Raw genomic sequence first — 14842 nt, 5'->3', positions numbered from 1 at the left:
TGAAGATCACTTAAAAATTAATTAAGGGCAAATTGAAGTGTTTTCTTCAAATTATATTTCACAAGGAAAACAAAAGGGGTTGAGTTTCTTGCCCCAGCAAGGAACCTCGACAGTGGTTCTGTGCAGAAAAGGTGTCTTGAATCAGTTTCTGCTGCATTGGCTTTGCTTTTGTACCAAGTACACAAAAACGATCTGTGTGGCCAGAAATGTTCTTTAGCTTAATCTTACACAGTTCAGAATGCTGGCTACAAAGAAATAATTGAGGGAATTAGTTTAAGGGCTGAACCACTCATGCTTGGCTAGTCTGTGAGCTGCTAACAATGTCAGGACAAAGAGCTGCACTGTACTTTTCACCCGGCTCAAAAGGAACTTCAGTTTCCAGAGATCCATTTTCAGCTGTTCCATCATGAGGACGGAGACTTTCTCAAAGAGCTCTGTAAGATGATGTATTAAAGTTTCCTAGTTTTACTAGCTGTTGTTCTAAATAAAGCTTGTAGCTCACAAGAATGATGCTGCAGCTCAGCAGGGTCTTGCAAAGTATTGTAACTTTGTGGCCCTGTCTATGAAACCTTCCATGGAAATACACGTTGAAATTTATAAAAGGGTTTGCCTCTAGCAGGAGACTTACTGTCTCTGTAAGGCCAAACAGCTGCTTGCAGAATGTCAGATGTCATCCACACCCTTTTGCTTTCAATGCAAGAATACATTTCTTTTTGAAGAGTCTTTTCTACCACCTGCACTGCTGTGCACAAAAGGTTTGATTTCTGGGAGGTTTGGGTTTGTGCACCAAGGACAGAAACAATGTCTTTTTAGTCCTAAAACCTGATAGGTTTTGGAATATGGTGATGGAAACATACCAGAGAAGCTTCTCATGAATTGTATTTTAGCAGAGCTGTAGTTGGGTTCTCATGGAATTTTTTTCTCCTTTGCTTGTATGTGAAGAATCCAGAGCCTAAGGACCAGATCTCAAAAATGATTAAAATTTTAAGTGGGGAAATGGCCATTGAGTTACATCTGCAGTTTTTAATACGAAACAACAATACAGACCTCATGATCCTCAAAAACACAAAGGTAAGAGACTTTGTTAAATATAAAACCGTAGTCTTGGATTTATCTGATTCATTCTGTGTTTGTTTTGACCATGTTCTATTGTTTTTAATGATAGGCTGCTATTAGCATGTTGATATTTTAATTGTTTTTTGTCTGATTGGTTATAGAAACTTACGTTTTTCTCACAGTTGTTTTGGGGTTTTTTTTTTGGGTGGGTTTGTTTTTCGTCTGTCCAGTAAGATGGGCAAAACTCACCCTCCAGCTCCCTGTCAGATCCATTGCAAATGCTGCTCGTTGGGAAGGGAGGAGTCAGCCAGGACTATAGGTTACAGTATGTTGGTATCTTGATTGAGGTGTTATGTGAGCCCACACCTTCAGCTTGGCTAAGAGAATCCTGGTATGTAGTAAAAGACCAATATTTCCACGTTGGAGACAAAACCAATCAGATACCGTAATGTAGACAGTGCTAGTGAATGGAGTGACTGGTTTTATTTTGGGTGGTGTTACTCAAGGGTGGGTAAATTAAAACTTACAGGTAAACTGGACTCTTAAATGATTACTAGAAACCATAGGAGAAGTTTTTTATATGTGAAATAAGATGCACATCATCAGTGTTAGTGGGTTCATCTATTTCAGACAGCACTTCAAATGTATTGGAAAGTCTTTTCCATCTGCTGGTTAAGTGCTCAGGAGTGATTCTGCAATAGAGTTCTGGGAATGGCCTGGAAACAGCAGCAGCACACGCTGTGCAGTGCTCAGTTCTGGAAAACAGAGAGGGGGGGTTCTCCAGTTAAGTGGCAATTGGAGTAATCACATTTCTGAAAAGAAACTCACAGAAAGGATCATTTTGCATGGGAAAGATGGCTTGAGGATATGTTAGAGTGTATTAGCAATCTATTAGCTGATTACAGGGAAATTGCTGGTTAAATTGAGGATCATTACAGTCCATTTTTCTAGTGTACTGGCAAGCATGTTAAGCGACCTTGGGCATATCTTTTGCTGAGTGATGATACTGATTGTTCTTGTTCTTCCAGGATGCAGTGAGGAATTCTGTGTGTCATACAGCAACTGTTATAGCAAACTCCTTTATGCATTGTGGGACAACCAGTGACCAGTTCCTCAGGTAAATCTATGGCAAGGAAGCTCCAATGTCATTTCGAGGTGTTTGAACAACATTGTTGCCCTCCTTTAACTTGATACTTCCAGAGTGGTAGCTGCAGACTTCTAATGCTCTGAGAGAATTGTTTCCTTTTCTCTATCCTCACAAACTGGCTTTGTTTGACTGATAGCTATATGAGCAGCTTGGAGGGTGAAGATCTGGAGTTTCTCTTCTCTTTGTTTACCAGTTAGAGAGTTTCTGAGATGATGTATCTTTTTATGGTAGAGACTGACAGTACTGAATGACTCTTGTAAGGGAAATCCTAGGGCTGACCTTACCAGGATCTTAAGGAAAGCTGCAGAAACTCTTCTAAGTTTCTCCCAGAGTGTTGGTGGGCTGCATATTGAGCAGTTGTTCTCTCTCTTTCACTGAGATCACCCATGTCTAGAAGCTTGACTACAACCAGGCAAAAGTCAGGACTAATGAAGGGGAGAGAAATGTAAAGTGGAAATGTGTTTAGCTGCCTTCCTTTCTGGAGCTGCTTTCTAGTTTGAAGCAGTCTTCAGTGCTCTTAAATCCTGCTTGCAGGATGAGGAACAGGCTGTGTGAAAAACTTTGTATAACCTTTCTCTTTTCATCTAGAGACAATTTGGAATGGCTGGCCAGGGCCACTAACTGGGCTAAGTTTACTGCTACTGCCAGCTTGGGTGTTATACACAAGGTAACATTTCATTCATTTGCCTCTGCTCACTGTAAATGCTTGACTTGTGAACTCTGAAAACATGGAAATGGGAATTCTGAATGGTGCCTGCACTTCAGTGTGCCTGGCACAGCTATAACATATTTTGTGGTTTTGCACTAAAAAGCTGTGCTTATATTATTTTGTCTGACATCCAATATAATTTATGGTACATTCTGCTGAGAATCAAAAAGGTGCTAGAATAACATGGCTCAAGGAGAGAGTATTTTTTCTAACTCTTCCTTTGTGAGTTGAACAGATTTTATAACTTCTAGCTATTAAAATTGCAGGTGTTTCTTAAGTGATTTTGGGACATAGCAAAGTTCCCTACTGTAGTACATTTCAGTAAGTGTGAAAGGTGGCCTGTGTGGCACTGAAACGCAGATTTTTTTGGAGAAAGTAATTGCTATAACACATTTAAATATTATTTTGCTGTTTTTTCACCTTTCCCTTCCCACTGTCTTCCCTTCCTGCTGGACACTGGACATCCAGGGCCATGAGAAAGAAGCATTACAGCTAATGGCAACTTACCTGCCCAAGGACACCTCTCCAGGGTCAGCCTACCAGGAGGGAGGAGGTCTCTACGCTTTGGGTCTCATCCATGCCAACCATGGCGGGGACATCATTGACTACTTACTGAACCAGCTGAAGAATGCCAGTAATGATGTGTGTACTGAGCTCAGCAATGAGCCTTTGTTTTGCTGGGGATATACAGGAGGATGCTGGCTGGTTTAGAAGTGGGGGGTAGAGATAATTAAGGTCATGGCAGCAGTGTGATACTTAGACCTCCTCTGGGCCTTAAAGATTGATTAAAGGTTGGTTTTAATAACCTGTTGCTCAAGGTTTAGGTAAGGTTTTTAGGAAATTCTTACATACTTGACAGTGACTGTAGCGTCATCATGTTTACTACTTGTTATATCTACTTTGTTTTGCTAGTGGACCTGCAGTATTCAGGCACTGTTATTGTTTACAGCTTAACTGTCAAGGAAATAAGCCGCAAAATGTTTCTGCTGACCTGTAGTTTTAATGCATCTTGCACAATAAGAAGTGTTTTTACTTCACCACCTAGTGTTTGTAGACCTCTATGAAAAATACGGTTTTAAGTTGGGAATAGATCATTGTCCCAGCGTGTTCCCTCTTTCTCCTTGTGGAAACTCAGATTACTTTTATTTAAAATTCTGTGAACAGATCCCACTTACCTTACTGCAAATGTATCCGTTGTTAGAGCAAAAGAGGTTATAGACTGTTTTTAAGTGGGTACTGATTTACCTTTTTATTTAAAAGCTGTTACTAGCCACCAGTTTTTACACATGGCACAGATTTATGGTTTTACATAAATCATTCAGTGGGCGAAAAGATCTTGAAGTTACTAGGAAGTCTTCTGTGCTATGTGTAAAGCTTCTGTTACTTATTGGTTATGGGCTTTTGAACTGTTTCTCTTCTATTTTCTGCCTTTTTCATTGGACCTGCTGCTTGAGACTGTGAAAGTGGTATTTCTAACAGATCAGGAGATCATTTTGGGTTGGTTTGGGGCTAAAAGTCTGCAGATTTGTATTGATGGAAAGATGTCTACTTCACCTGAAGCCATACTGTTCCCTGTTGTATGATGACTGAGCTTGCATATGCTTCTCTAGATTGTGCGACATGGTGGCAGCCTGGGCTTGGGGCTGGCTGCCATGGGGACGGCACGTCAAGATGTGTACGATCTGCTGAAAACAAATCTATACCAGGATGATGCAGTGACAGGTAAATGCTCTGCTTTCAAAGCAAATAACTATCTGAGGCCTTATCAGGCACCTGGAGGTTTTTGTTGTGGTTTTTTTCCCCAGGTTTTCTGTTAGCAGCATAGATTGTTTCTAGCTGTGTTTTATTTGCTGAGCTTCTCCTGATCATTATGGTTCTTTAGTTGTGTCAGTAATGTTCAGAGGTCCTGTCATGACTGGCACTGTACCAAGTTTTGATAAGACTAGGTCTTTAAACAACCCCTTATTTTGCTCTGTTCTTTTCTTTGTCATGTGCTTTTTATTTAGTGTGGCTGACCTCCAGAGCCATGTGCTTTTTTGAGCTGAGAGATAGGCTTGGAGAAGCTTGTGGGAGCCACTGCTGCATTGGTAGGAGCTCGTAGGAAATGATCTCAGCAGCTCTTGGCCCAAGGAAGTGATAATTGAACTTGGTAGAGAAAAGCACTAAATTGTGGTTACAAGCACATTTGGCCGTGAATAATGGAGTTGCTGGGCATGGTGACGTCCAGAAGTGATCTATTGGCCTACATCTGGCATGATTCTCTAGATACAGTATTTACTACTTTTGGGAACAGAGTCGAGTTGACTTTTTTGCTTGTCTGTGCTTTTCAGGTGAGGCAGCTGGCTTGGCACTGGGGTTGGTTATGTTGGGATCTAAAAATGCCCAGGCTATTGAGGACATGGTTGGCTACGCACAGGAAACCCAGCATGAAAAGATCCTGCGAGGCCTTGCAGTTGGAATTGCTCTGGTCATGTATGGGAGGATGGAGGAGGCAGATGCTCTCATTGAGAGTCTCTGCAGAGATAAGGTAAATTGAGCTGTGACTTAATCCCTGACTCTTGTGTTACGTGGCTGACCTTTCTGTCTGTTTTTGGATCTCCAGCTATGGTGGGTTGGCTGTTTTGAACCAGAGAAGTTCTTACATAACTCTGAAGTGGGACTGTTTCACAAATACGAATCAAAAATGCAAGAACAACAGTGCTTAGTTGTGTATTTCTTTAGCCTTACACTTGGTCTTCGTAGTCATGTGAGCAGCAACAGGGACTAGAACAGAGCATAGTGTTTAAAACCAGATGAGGCTTGCTGTAGGTGGATCATCTCTAGGCTCTAGTCGTGGTCACAGCAGATAGCAAGTAAGAAGCAGAATGACACCTCTGCCCTATATCTTTGGCAGCCTGCAGCATAGCAACAGTGTCCCCCTGAAATTGGTAATGACAACCCTGCTTTGGTGGTTGTCCTGTTACTTGTCCCAAATAAACGATTAAGCAGTGAGGCTGACCTGTGACCTGTTTGCAGATTCAAGACACAAGTGTGGAACAAATTTAAAGCTAGAATTACTGAATCACTGTTTGGATGGATGTTAAATATTGATGATTTCTCTTCCAGGATCCTATTCTCCGTCGTTCTGGCATGTACACTGTGGCTATGGCATACTGTGGCTCAGGGAACAACAAGGCTATCAGGCGCCTACTGCATGTGGCTGTGAGTACTGTGGCCTTAGGAGCACATAGAAATTTGTGGTGAGGAAGCAAGCACGTCATTTTGCCGGGCTTTGTGTCTGCAGTGTTAATATTCTGGTCCAAATCAGAGATTGTGAAGTGAAGAAAGCTTTTCTTAGTATTATGAATAGAACTAACAGGCCCTTCCGACATTAGGGTAAGTAGACTTTCAGACTTTCAACCTGGTATCACAGAAAAGGACCCTATTAAAAATTAAAATGTGAACCTTAACTACCTGGGTAACAGGTTTGCAGTGAGTAGTCTGTGTAATGATGGGCTGGAGAAAAAATAAATTAAGCTCTAAAGGATGAGGTCTGTCTGGTCAGTGTGTGAACACAAGTGAGGCTGTTTGGGCTAAGGCTGAACATGGTTTTAACTAACTTTCTCTATAATCCTGTCTTCTTGATTAACTGACACCTAGCCTGAAACATTGCAGAGTCGTCAAGTGCTTTAACTATATTCTTCTGAATGTCCTGTTTGCCTTTTTGTAGGTGAGTGATGTGAATGATGATGTGAGGCGGGCAGCTGTGGAGTCACTTGGTTTCATTCTGTTCAGGTAAGGTGTCTTCCTTGGTCACTGCTGCAGCCTTCAAATTAATGTCTGTTACTTTTTCAGAAAATGAGTATGCTACTGCTTTCGCAAAGTGACTGAACTGCTAATTGAACAGATTTTGAAAAGTTAAAAAACTGAGAGATTGGTTTAGAATTAGAAGCCTTCCTTAATTTTCAGCAGATGTTTAATGAGTCTTTCTGTTGGTTTCCGGACTTGTGGCTTAATTGTCTGAACAGAGCTAGAAGAAGTTGACAAATAGAATGAAAAATTAATATTTGTAGGATTGAGAGTTAATTAAAAATTAAATATATTGTGCTTGTGCCAAGCCTCTTAAGGGCAGCAGTACTCAGGCATGATACACCTGTCTAATGGCTGTGTAAAATGTTGTGACTTGGATTAAAAAAAAAGACTGAAGGAGGATCTTGAAATAATCTTTGTTTCTTAAGTATCCACTGTTAAACCCTGAGAAGTTACTGGGCTTACATTGTAACAGGAGTTAATCACAAGACCCTCACAATGTTTCCTTTGGGTGTCTAAAGTGAAACCTATGGCTGAAATGATATTTTGTAGTGCCCCACAGTTCCTTGGCTAAGGGATGTTTGTGGTGGTTTTTTTCTTTTTAATTAGGTTGGGGCTTTAGAAGGCTCCCCAAGGACTACACCTGCATCTGTTAATACAATAATCTGTGTAATCTAAGCACTGAGCCAAACTGCAGCCTTTGCGTGTGGCTGAGAGAGGAGCTGGTGCATACTTGGGTCCATAACTGTAATTTAAAAATCGTTGTTCACATCTTCTTTGGGTTGGTAGCTGTCCTTAAAAGCAGGATGAGAGGTTCTTAAAGATGGTGTTAAAACTTGGGTTACTGATATGAGTGGTCAGCTCTTCTGTAACCGAGTTGTTCCCCACGTGAAAGTGACTCTGTGCTGTTCCACTCTATCTGAAGGATAATTGAATGTGGTTTGCAAAGAGGACAGATTCTCACGGTGGGCAGCAGGCGTCTCCCAAGTGCTTCTGCTCTGTTACTTCCAAGCAGCACAGCTTGTTCCTTGCTGCATGGGGAGGGATCTGTGCCTCTCCTGAAGCCAAGGGGTCTGTTTAACTGACTTCTGTATATGTATACATAACAAAAATTCCATGCACGCCTTCCATAGTTACAGGCATCTTTTTTCAAAACAGGTTGTGACAAAGCCCTTTTGTCTCAGATTTCAGTGTAATTTTTCTTTTCAACAAATGCAAAACACAATTGCACATGAATAGCTCCTACCAAAATGAGAAACTTTCAAGGCTCTGAGCTAAACCATTTACCATGTGCTGGCATCTTGCTGGAGCAGCATAGTTCAGGGCTTGTTTTCTCCATGTCCAGCAATGAGGAAATGAGTGACACCATCTTGGACTCTTTCACCTGCTGTGCAGTGGTTCAGATGTTATCCTGCCTCTTCCCTTCCCTTTCTGGAGACTTGCAGTCCAGAACCTACTTGTGCAATAAGGAGGAGCATTTCTTTGTAAATTCCAGTGTCCACCTTACTTGGTATACCAATCAAGGACTAAAACTTCTTAGCTGATTATCACTGGCTTCTGGAGGCAAAAGGTTTGTGTTAGGCTGTGGTAGTTGCCAGCACTTTTCACTTGATAACTAGTTGTGTGCTCTGGCCTAGCTCAACAATGCTGATGTACAGAGACACAAAGACCAAGTGGGCTGTGAGTTTGTCAGATTTCACGGCTAAAATGACATTTCTTAGGACTGTTGTTTGTTGGTCTAACTGGATTTACTTGTAAAGGCCACTAACACAGCATTGAATACTGGCAAGAGTCAGTGATTTGTCAGCTGCTGGGTATACAGAGCTTTTGAATGAAGTGTTTTGTGATGGGAGGTGGGCAGGTCTGGGACACAGTGGGCTAAACCCCAGAAATTAATCTCCTCTGAAATGAAGGAAACATGACTGAAGGTCCTATGAGAAGAGTTCTCATTGAATTCTTTGTATGTGGTTCCAGAAAGGGAACTGTGAAGTCAGGATTGAAATAAGAGAATACATTTGTTTAATGCAGTCTATGTTTTTCTTGGGGAGTTCATGGCATTCATGTAAGGTTGAATATGCTGGAGGTGTGAGTTTGTCTGCTGGATTGTACACTTTAGCAGGAGTATGCTCAGACTTGTGCTTCTGTCTGTTCCTCCTATAGGAATAGTAAAATCCAAATAAGGATGGAGGTTACAGTCAGAGGATGGTAATTTCCTTAAAAGCACCATTGTTTGAACATGACAGAACTATAACCCACAAACTCAAGTTGTGTCATAAATATCCAGTTTGTTTTCTCCTGTTGTTACAACTATCTGTGAATAAATGTTCTTTTTCTTGGATTTGAACTAAAAGTGTCATAAACGTCACAAAACTGCTAATTTTAGGTAATGCATCTGCATAGCAGAACATTCTGTAAGGCTTTGCTGTCCTTGTTTTCCTCTGTGAGTCTTCCTTGCTATCACATACATACAACCCTGCATACACTCACTGAAGAGCACATCTTGACTTTTATAGCTGGTTAATGAAAACAGCACAGTATCAAAGTAAAATGTGATAGAACATCATGTAATAAAACATGACATTTAATTTTTAGACCAATAACATTTTGCTTGAATTTGAAGATTACCGCTTTTATATTTTTTTAAGCATGGAAATTCTTTTTTTTTTTTTAATTGCTCTTTTGAACATTGCAAAAATCTACAAAAGAATATATGTGCCTTTTTTCATTATTCAGGATTCATGAATCAAGGTTTAGATAGAATGTTCTAGTCTTAAGTTCTTAAGTTTTACCTAAGAATTGCAAGATTAAATTTTCCAGTGTGTTATGAAAGATACTAAATCACCCAGTTATTATCCCCCAAGGGATTGGGGGAGCAGGGGTTAGTGCTCCTGTAACAGTTTCACTCTGGGATGTTGGATGCACACTCGCCTGGCTGTGGGAATGTCTGCAGCCAAGCCCCCCAAGGGAGCAGAGTAGTAGCAATCATACTGCTTGAGTGCAGAATACACTGCAGGTCCTATTCATATAGCACAAAACTTCCTTGTCCTGTTCTTGGGCTCCCCAAAGCTTTCCAGGGGACCCTGTACGTAGAACTGAACCTTGATCAGCGGTGTTGCTGCTGTTAATTCTGGTTTTGCTGACTGTTAAAAGCAGTCCACAGGTTCAGACAGGGGATGGAAAGCACAGCCTGCTGGCTATAGGGCTTGGTGTGGCTGTTTTCCCCTCTTGGCTTAGTGCTGTACAAAAATTAGGCACTAGTTAAGTATTTTGGAGCAGATCATTTTCATGCCACTACATTAAATGATAAGAAAATGCTCCTGTGCAAGAGAATTGTTTCAAAACTGCCTTCTCTTTTCTCCCTTTTCCCATCTAAAAAAACCAGTCAAAATTATGTGTGGTGCAAAAACCTGAGATTTACATCTTCTCTCTTTCTAAAAATGGCCACCTCTTACAGGAGGCACTTCTAAGTAAAATGTTGATTGTAAAGTGTTACAGAGGCATGAATAAAGCTTGGGATGTTTGGAGCTTGCAGTGTGGGTGCAGATACAGAAGCTGTATTGTGAAATAGGAAGAAGAGAAATGATGTGTTGACTTGGCTACTGTAAGGTGTCTCTGTTTTCCCAGTCCTGATCCTTTTGCCAGTGATCACAGATAGCAAACTTACCTTATTGTTGATGTTTATATACTGGTGGTTCTTTATGCTGAAGTGGCTTATGAAATATTTATGACTGTTGGAAAACAGCATTTAAGGCGCTTGTGATTTCTGGTCAGCTTTTTTTAAAGACTATTATGATGAGATGGAAAACATGATAAATTTAAAGTGTTTTACTTTATAAAAATGGAAAGACTTTATTTTAATCATCATTTTTACCACTTTAGATGATGAATTGATCTTTGTTGGTATTGCAGAGTGAGATGTGATTGGATTATGTAGTCAGCCTTATTTTTATATTGTTAGAGCAGTGCCGCAGGGTATCTAAACACTTTATTTTATATACAAAATAAGGAGGTGGATGTTTTATGGATAGAATAAATCTGGTTAGGGAGAAAGCTTCAATGTGGGATGCAGCAGTGCTTGCAAGCATGAACTAAAAAGGTTTAATGCTCTCATAGCAGTTGTTACATCCAGGGGAATGGGAGTCAGCGGGAAGTGGGACTTGAGTTGTAGGATGCTGTTTTTGTCTTCATGCAATACTGTTGGGAAAAGGCTGAGGGCAGGACAGGGAACAGTGCAGCCTCTAGAGAGTCCCAAAAGGAAGATGTAGTCTCAGCTGATAAGTGTAGGCTACCCAAACATGAAGAACTCTGCATGGCTTCTGTTCAGTTTGTCATTTTAGGGTGATGCAAGTGAAATAGTAATGTTTCCTGCTTTTGTATTCTTTGTGTTTTCATAGCCTTTGGTATTTTAAGGCTATGTATTTGTTTTAAGGCAAACAGATCAGATACTTGGATTTTATTCCAGGAAGGCTCAGACAGTTTGTTTCCTTAACATCCTCTAGCCTACCTTTATCCAGAAGGCAGATGGCAGATGATCTGGGTAATTGAGTATGAGGACAGTCACTCTAATGAGATCTGCGCTAGTGACTTTTTCAATGTTTTAACTGTGAAGAGGAATTTAGTGAAACATATCTGCTTGTTACTTGTTGCATAGGAAAGATTAAAAGGGTTTTGTTTACAATCCAATACATTATATCTTTGTCTCACTCAGTCTTCCTGGGAGAGGAGAGTGAAGGTACCTTTCAAAGAAATAGTAGCAGAAGTCTTACTATAATCAGGAGAAGCCTTAGACTTTCACTGAAGTTGTACAGGGTTTAGTGAATTCGAAAATGAGTTGCCATTATCTGTGTAGAGCTTTTGTAAAGAGGATCCTTTAGGGAGTAAAAAGCTCTTCATTTTTAAGAGCATGGTGTTGTTTTTCAGAGGTTGGAAAGGACCTGAATACCTGGATGCAAGGAATCGTAGCTGTGGCTTGACAAATAGGATTGACATGAATTATAAAAAATAAGAGTAAAAATGGACACATCTTTCCTATTTTTGTACATAGATTCCCATTGCAAAATGAAAGGGCTTCTTCTCCTCTGCAGGGCAAAAGTCTTCCTTTTCCACTGGAGAAAACATTGTTTCTCATGGGAATGGAACTGATAGTAAACACCACGTTGTTATACCAAGGCAAAATTATGGAAGTTACTTCTCTCCTGACTGTTGTTTCTGCCATGTTAATGGTTGCCTAGAGAGCCGAAGGGGAAGCGAAACAAAGAAGGGCTTCTGAGCAGTTGTACATAGGCATCTTTTTCAATATGAAGAAAAAATCTAGTGCTTCATGGTAATATTAAGTTAGTGCTGAGAACTGGCCAGAATTCTGGGACTCCTGGCTCCAGCTTGCAAGGCAAAAAGCCAGAAGAGCTCTGGCAAATGTTCTGCCTCATTGGGCTCCAGTGTCCCAGGTTGGTGAGTGTGCCTTTACCAGGTTTACTGTGCTTACATTGGTTTACTTTTTAAGTCTGATGTTACATACAGCAGCCTAGAAAAAGATTTAGGGGAATAATGCTTTTGTTTTCCTATACCAGCTTGCAGTGATGTGGATTTTTCCACAGTATGAAAACAGTGTAGAAAAGCAACACTTTCTGTGAAGCACTATAAAAAAATTCTGTGTGCCTCTTGTGTGCACAGCACCAGTTTATAGCATCAGCCTCTCTACTCAGTGCCTTCTGTTTAACTCTTGATTTTAACTGTATTTGCATTTGAAAATTGATACTAGTACAGCCTAGTGTAATATAGTTAGGAATATAACTATATTTTATACTTGTAGGATACAAGATAACTGAATAATACATTTTTCTAGCTGCCTGTAAGTTTCTTGATAGCTAAAGGCTTGCAGCTTACAGAACCTCAGGTGGTTTAGGACTGGCTTTACAAAAAGCATTCTATATCACATCACTATAGCTGGGATTAGCTGAATTTCTTGCTTCTCGGTTTCTCAGAGTGACTTAAAGGTTGGGACTTTGGTTGATTTTTCTGGTTTTGTCTGTTTTGTGTGGGTTTTGTTGTTGTTTTGTTTCATTTTTTGTAAGGTAATCCCTTTATTTGCATTTCAAGACACTTATTCTATTAGGCTTTGAACTCCATTATTTTCTTCTCTGCAAGACTGCTGAGTCCTTATGTCCATGTCTGTGCTGTAATTTTTAATTAGATAGGCAGACAGAGCACTGACTAAATATCTCCTAATGTATTTTAAATAATTAAACAACTAAACAACCACCATACTTGTCCATTGTTCTTCTAAAGTGTTCTTCCCATAGTGCTTGGATGTTATGGATCAGCTTTGACTTTTATCTTGCTTTTTGGTAGTTTAAAAAGAAATTAAATATGCCAGGTAAAGGTCTTTGTCATAATGAAAAAAGTTGAACTAGGTAACTCTTAAGTTATTATTTTATGGAGATTTTATTATTTTATGTGCAGAGACTATAGAGCTGGCCAGGTGGCTGATTTGGTGTGGGTCAGATTCTGAAAGAATTGGGAATGTTTTGCTCCAGAGAAAGGAATCCCTCTATTTTTGTTTTGTGTGTTAAATGGGAAGTGCATGACCCCTTCCTTCTGTAAAAATGTCTTGTGTTCTACAGCCAAGTGACTGCAAAGCTTTATCAGTTATTATTTATGCTGCTATCTTTATGAAAAAGGTGGTAAAATATTATAATGCTATGAAAATACTCTCACTTTGCAGACAGCATATAAAAATATATTTTATAAATTTGTGTTACCTAAAGACAATGCTCAGGATATAGTCCTGAGTCTCCTGTCATGCCTGTTGATAGCTGACGAGCAGTGTTGTCCTTAGTAACCATACAACAAACTGGTGCTTTCTTACAGGAGCTTGCAGTGACTCTCTCCTCATGTCTTACTAATGAAGGTGATGTCTTTGTTCAGATCTTGTTCTTGTAGATACAGTTGCTAAAACAAGAGCTCTGCTGTTCATGTTTTTTTATTTCATAGTTCTGCATCTTCATCTTTTTTCTTGCTCTGTCCTGCTTTCCAAGGCTGTTACCTGAATTCTCAGCTTTTTTGCTTTGTAAGTGGACAAGCAATGAGCAATGTCTTCTTACACTTAGCATGCTAAGTGGAATGTTTTCCACTTGGAAAGTGGAAGCATGGAATGTGCATGCTTTCTTGCTGGTATGTTTCTGTCCATGGAGAAATTTTCTTTCCCTGTAGGAAGACTGGACTTTTGGTTAGTCACTAGTCCTTTAGATTGAGGTTTCTTGTTGCTGACTGAACTCAGTAACTGGAACATGCTGAGCTTCTGTTTACAGTTACTAAAATTCAGAAACCTGCATATTGGCTTGAGAAAATACATCTCTGTTGGGTGAGACTTTTTCAAGGACTATTTCCTGTTGGTGGAGGTCTAAGTACTGATTACAAAGAGGCCTTGGAATCTTTCTTTGTGGGACATTTAGGGCAAATTACTTCTTGAGTAAGACAGATTGCAGACTTGACAGCTGTACAAGAACAGGATCAGACAGAAAAGAACTAAGTTACCTCTCAGTTTTTCTAGATGCTCTGAACCAGCTGTGATGTTTCTGATGGAAAGGGAAAATTTAAATTGTGGCTGAAAGTAGATGATTGCTGCCTGCTGTATGAACATTTTTTTGTTTAATTAATATGGATTTTCAAAGATGACTGCTTCTTGCTTTCTGACTGCTGGGCAATAACCCCTCAGGAATGGTGTTTGCCTTTTGGTGTTACTCCTTGTGAATGCCAGTTCCTGCATTGCAAGAGATGCTTTTAAGTTTTTTTGCTGTGATCACTCTGTGCATGGGTGTGATTGCACCTTCACCTGGTTCCAGAGCTCTGGGTTAAATAAGGCACTGCTCTGGGATGATTTCAGTGACATAAATGGAAGTTTTTAGGGGGCTTGGGGTTTTTTTTATTCCTATTCCCTTCCTGTTTGAGCTTTGAAGTAATCCAGGTCTTATTTAAAAGCATTTGATTCTCAAATATTTTTTAGTGTAGATGTCTTTCACAGCTATTGCAGTCCATCCATTCTGACTTTTAACTACAGAATCCTCTTAAACAAATTTTGGTTAAGGGAAGAGGAAGGAGAGCTGTTAGAATTTGCTCTGATTTAAGTGGCTAGTGATTATCAC

General features: G+C 40.0%; 1 protein-coding gene across 1 annotated transcript in view; it reads left to right on the top strand.

Moving 5' to 3' along the window:
- Nucleotides 1-14842, top strand: part of PSMD1 (proteasome 26S subunit, non-ATPase 1) — a 63598-nt gene that overhangs the window by 9434 nt on the left and 39322 nt on the right. Inside the window, exons 9-16 of the mRNA XM_039556784.1 lie at nt 943-1071; nt 2085-2173; nt 2792-2870; nt 3381-3554; nt 4523-4634; nt 5243-5439; nt 6018-6113; nt 6622-6686. Coding sequence (XP_039412718.1) covers nt 943-1071; nt 2085-2173; nt 2792-2870; nt 3381-3554; nt 4523-4634; nt 5243-5439; nt 6018-6113; nt 6622-6686 — 941 coding nt within the window. The remainder of the gene's footprint in view (nt 1-942; nt 1072-2084; nt 2174-2791; nt 2871-3380; nt 3555-4522; nt 4635-5242; nt 5440-6017; nt 6114-6621; nt 6687-14842) is intronic.

The sequence above is a fragment of the Corvus cornix genome, chromosome 9 (assembly GCF_000738735.6).
Source record: "Corvus cornix cornix isolate S_Up_H32 chromosome 9, ASM73873v5, whole genome shotgun sequence".
NCBI classification, from domain to species: Eukaryota; Metazoa; Chordata; class Aves; order Passeriformes; family Corvidae; genus Corvus; species Corvus cornix.
The sequence above is the reverse complement of the archived record's forward strand: the minus strand, read 5'-3'. Positions and strand labels throughout refer to the sequence as shown.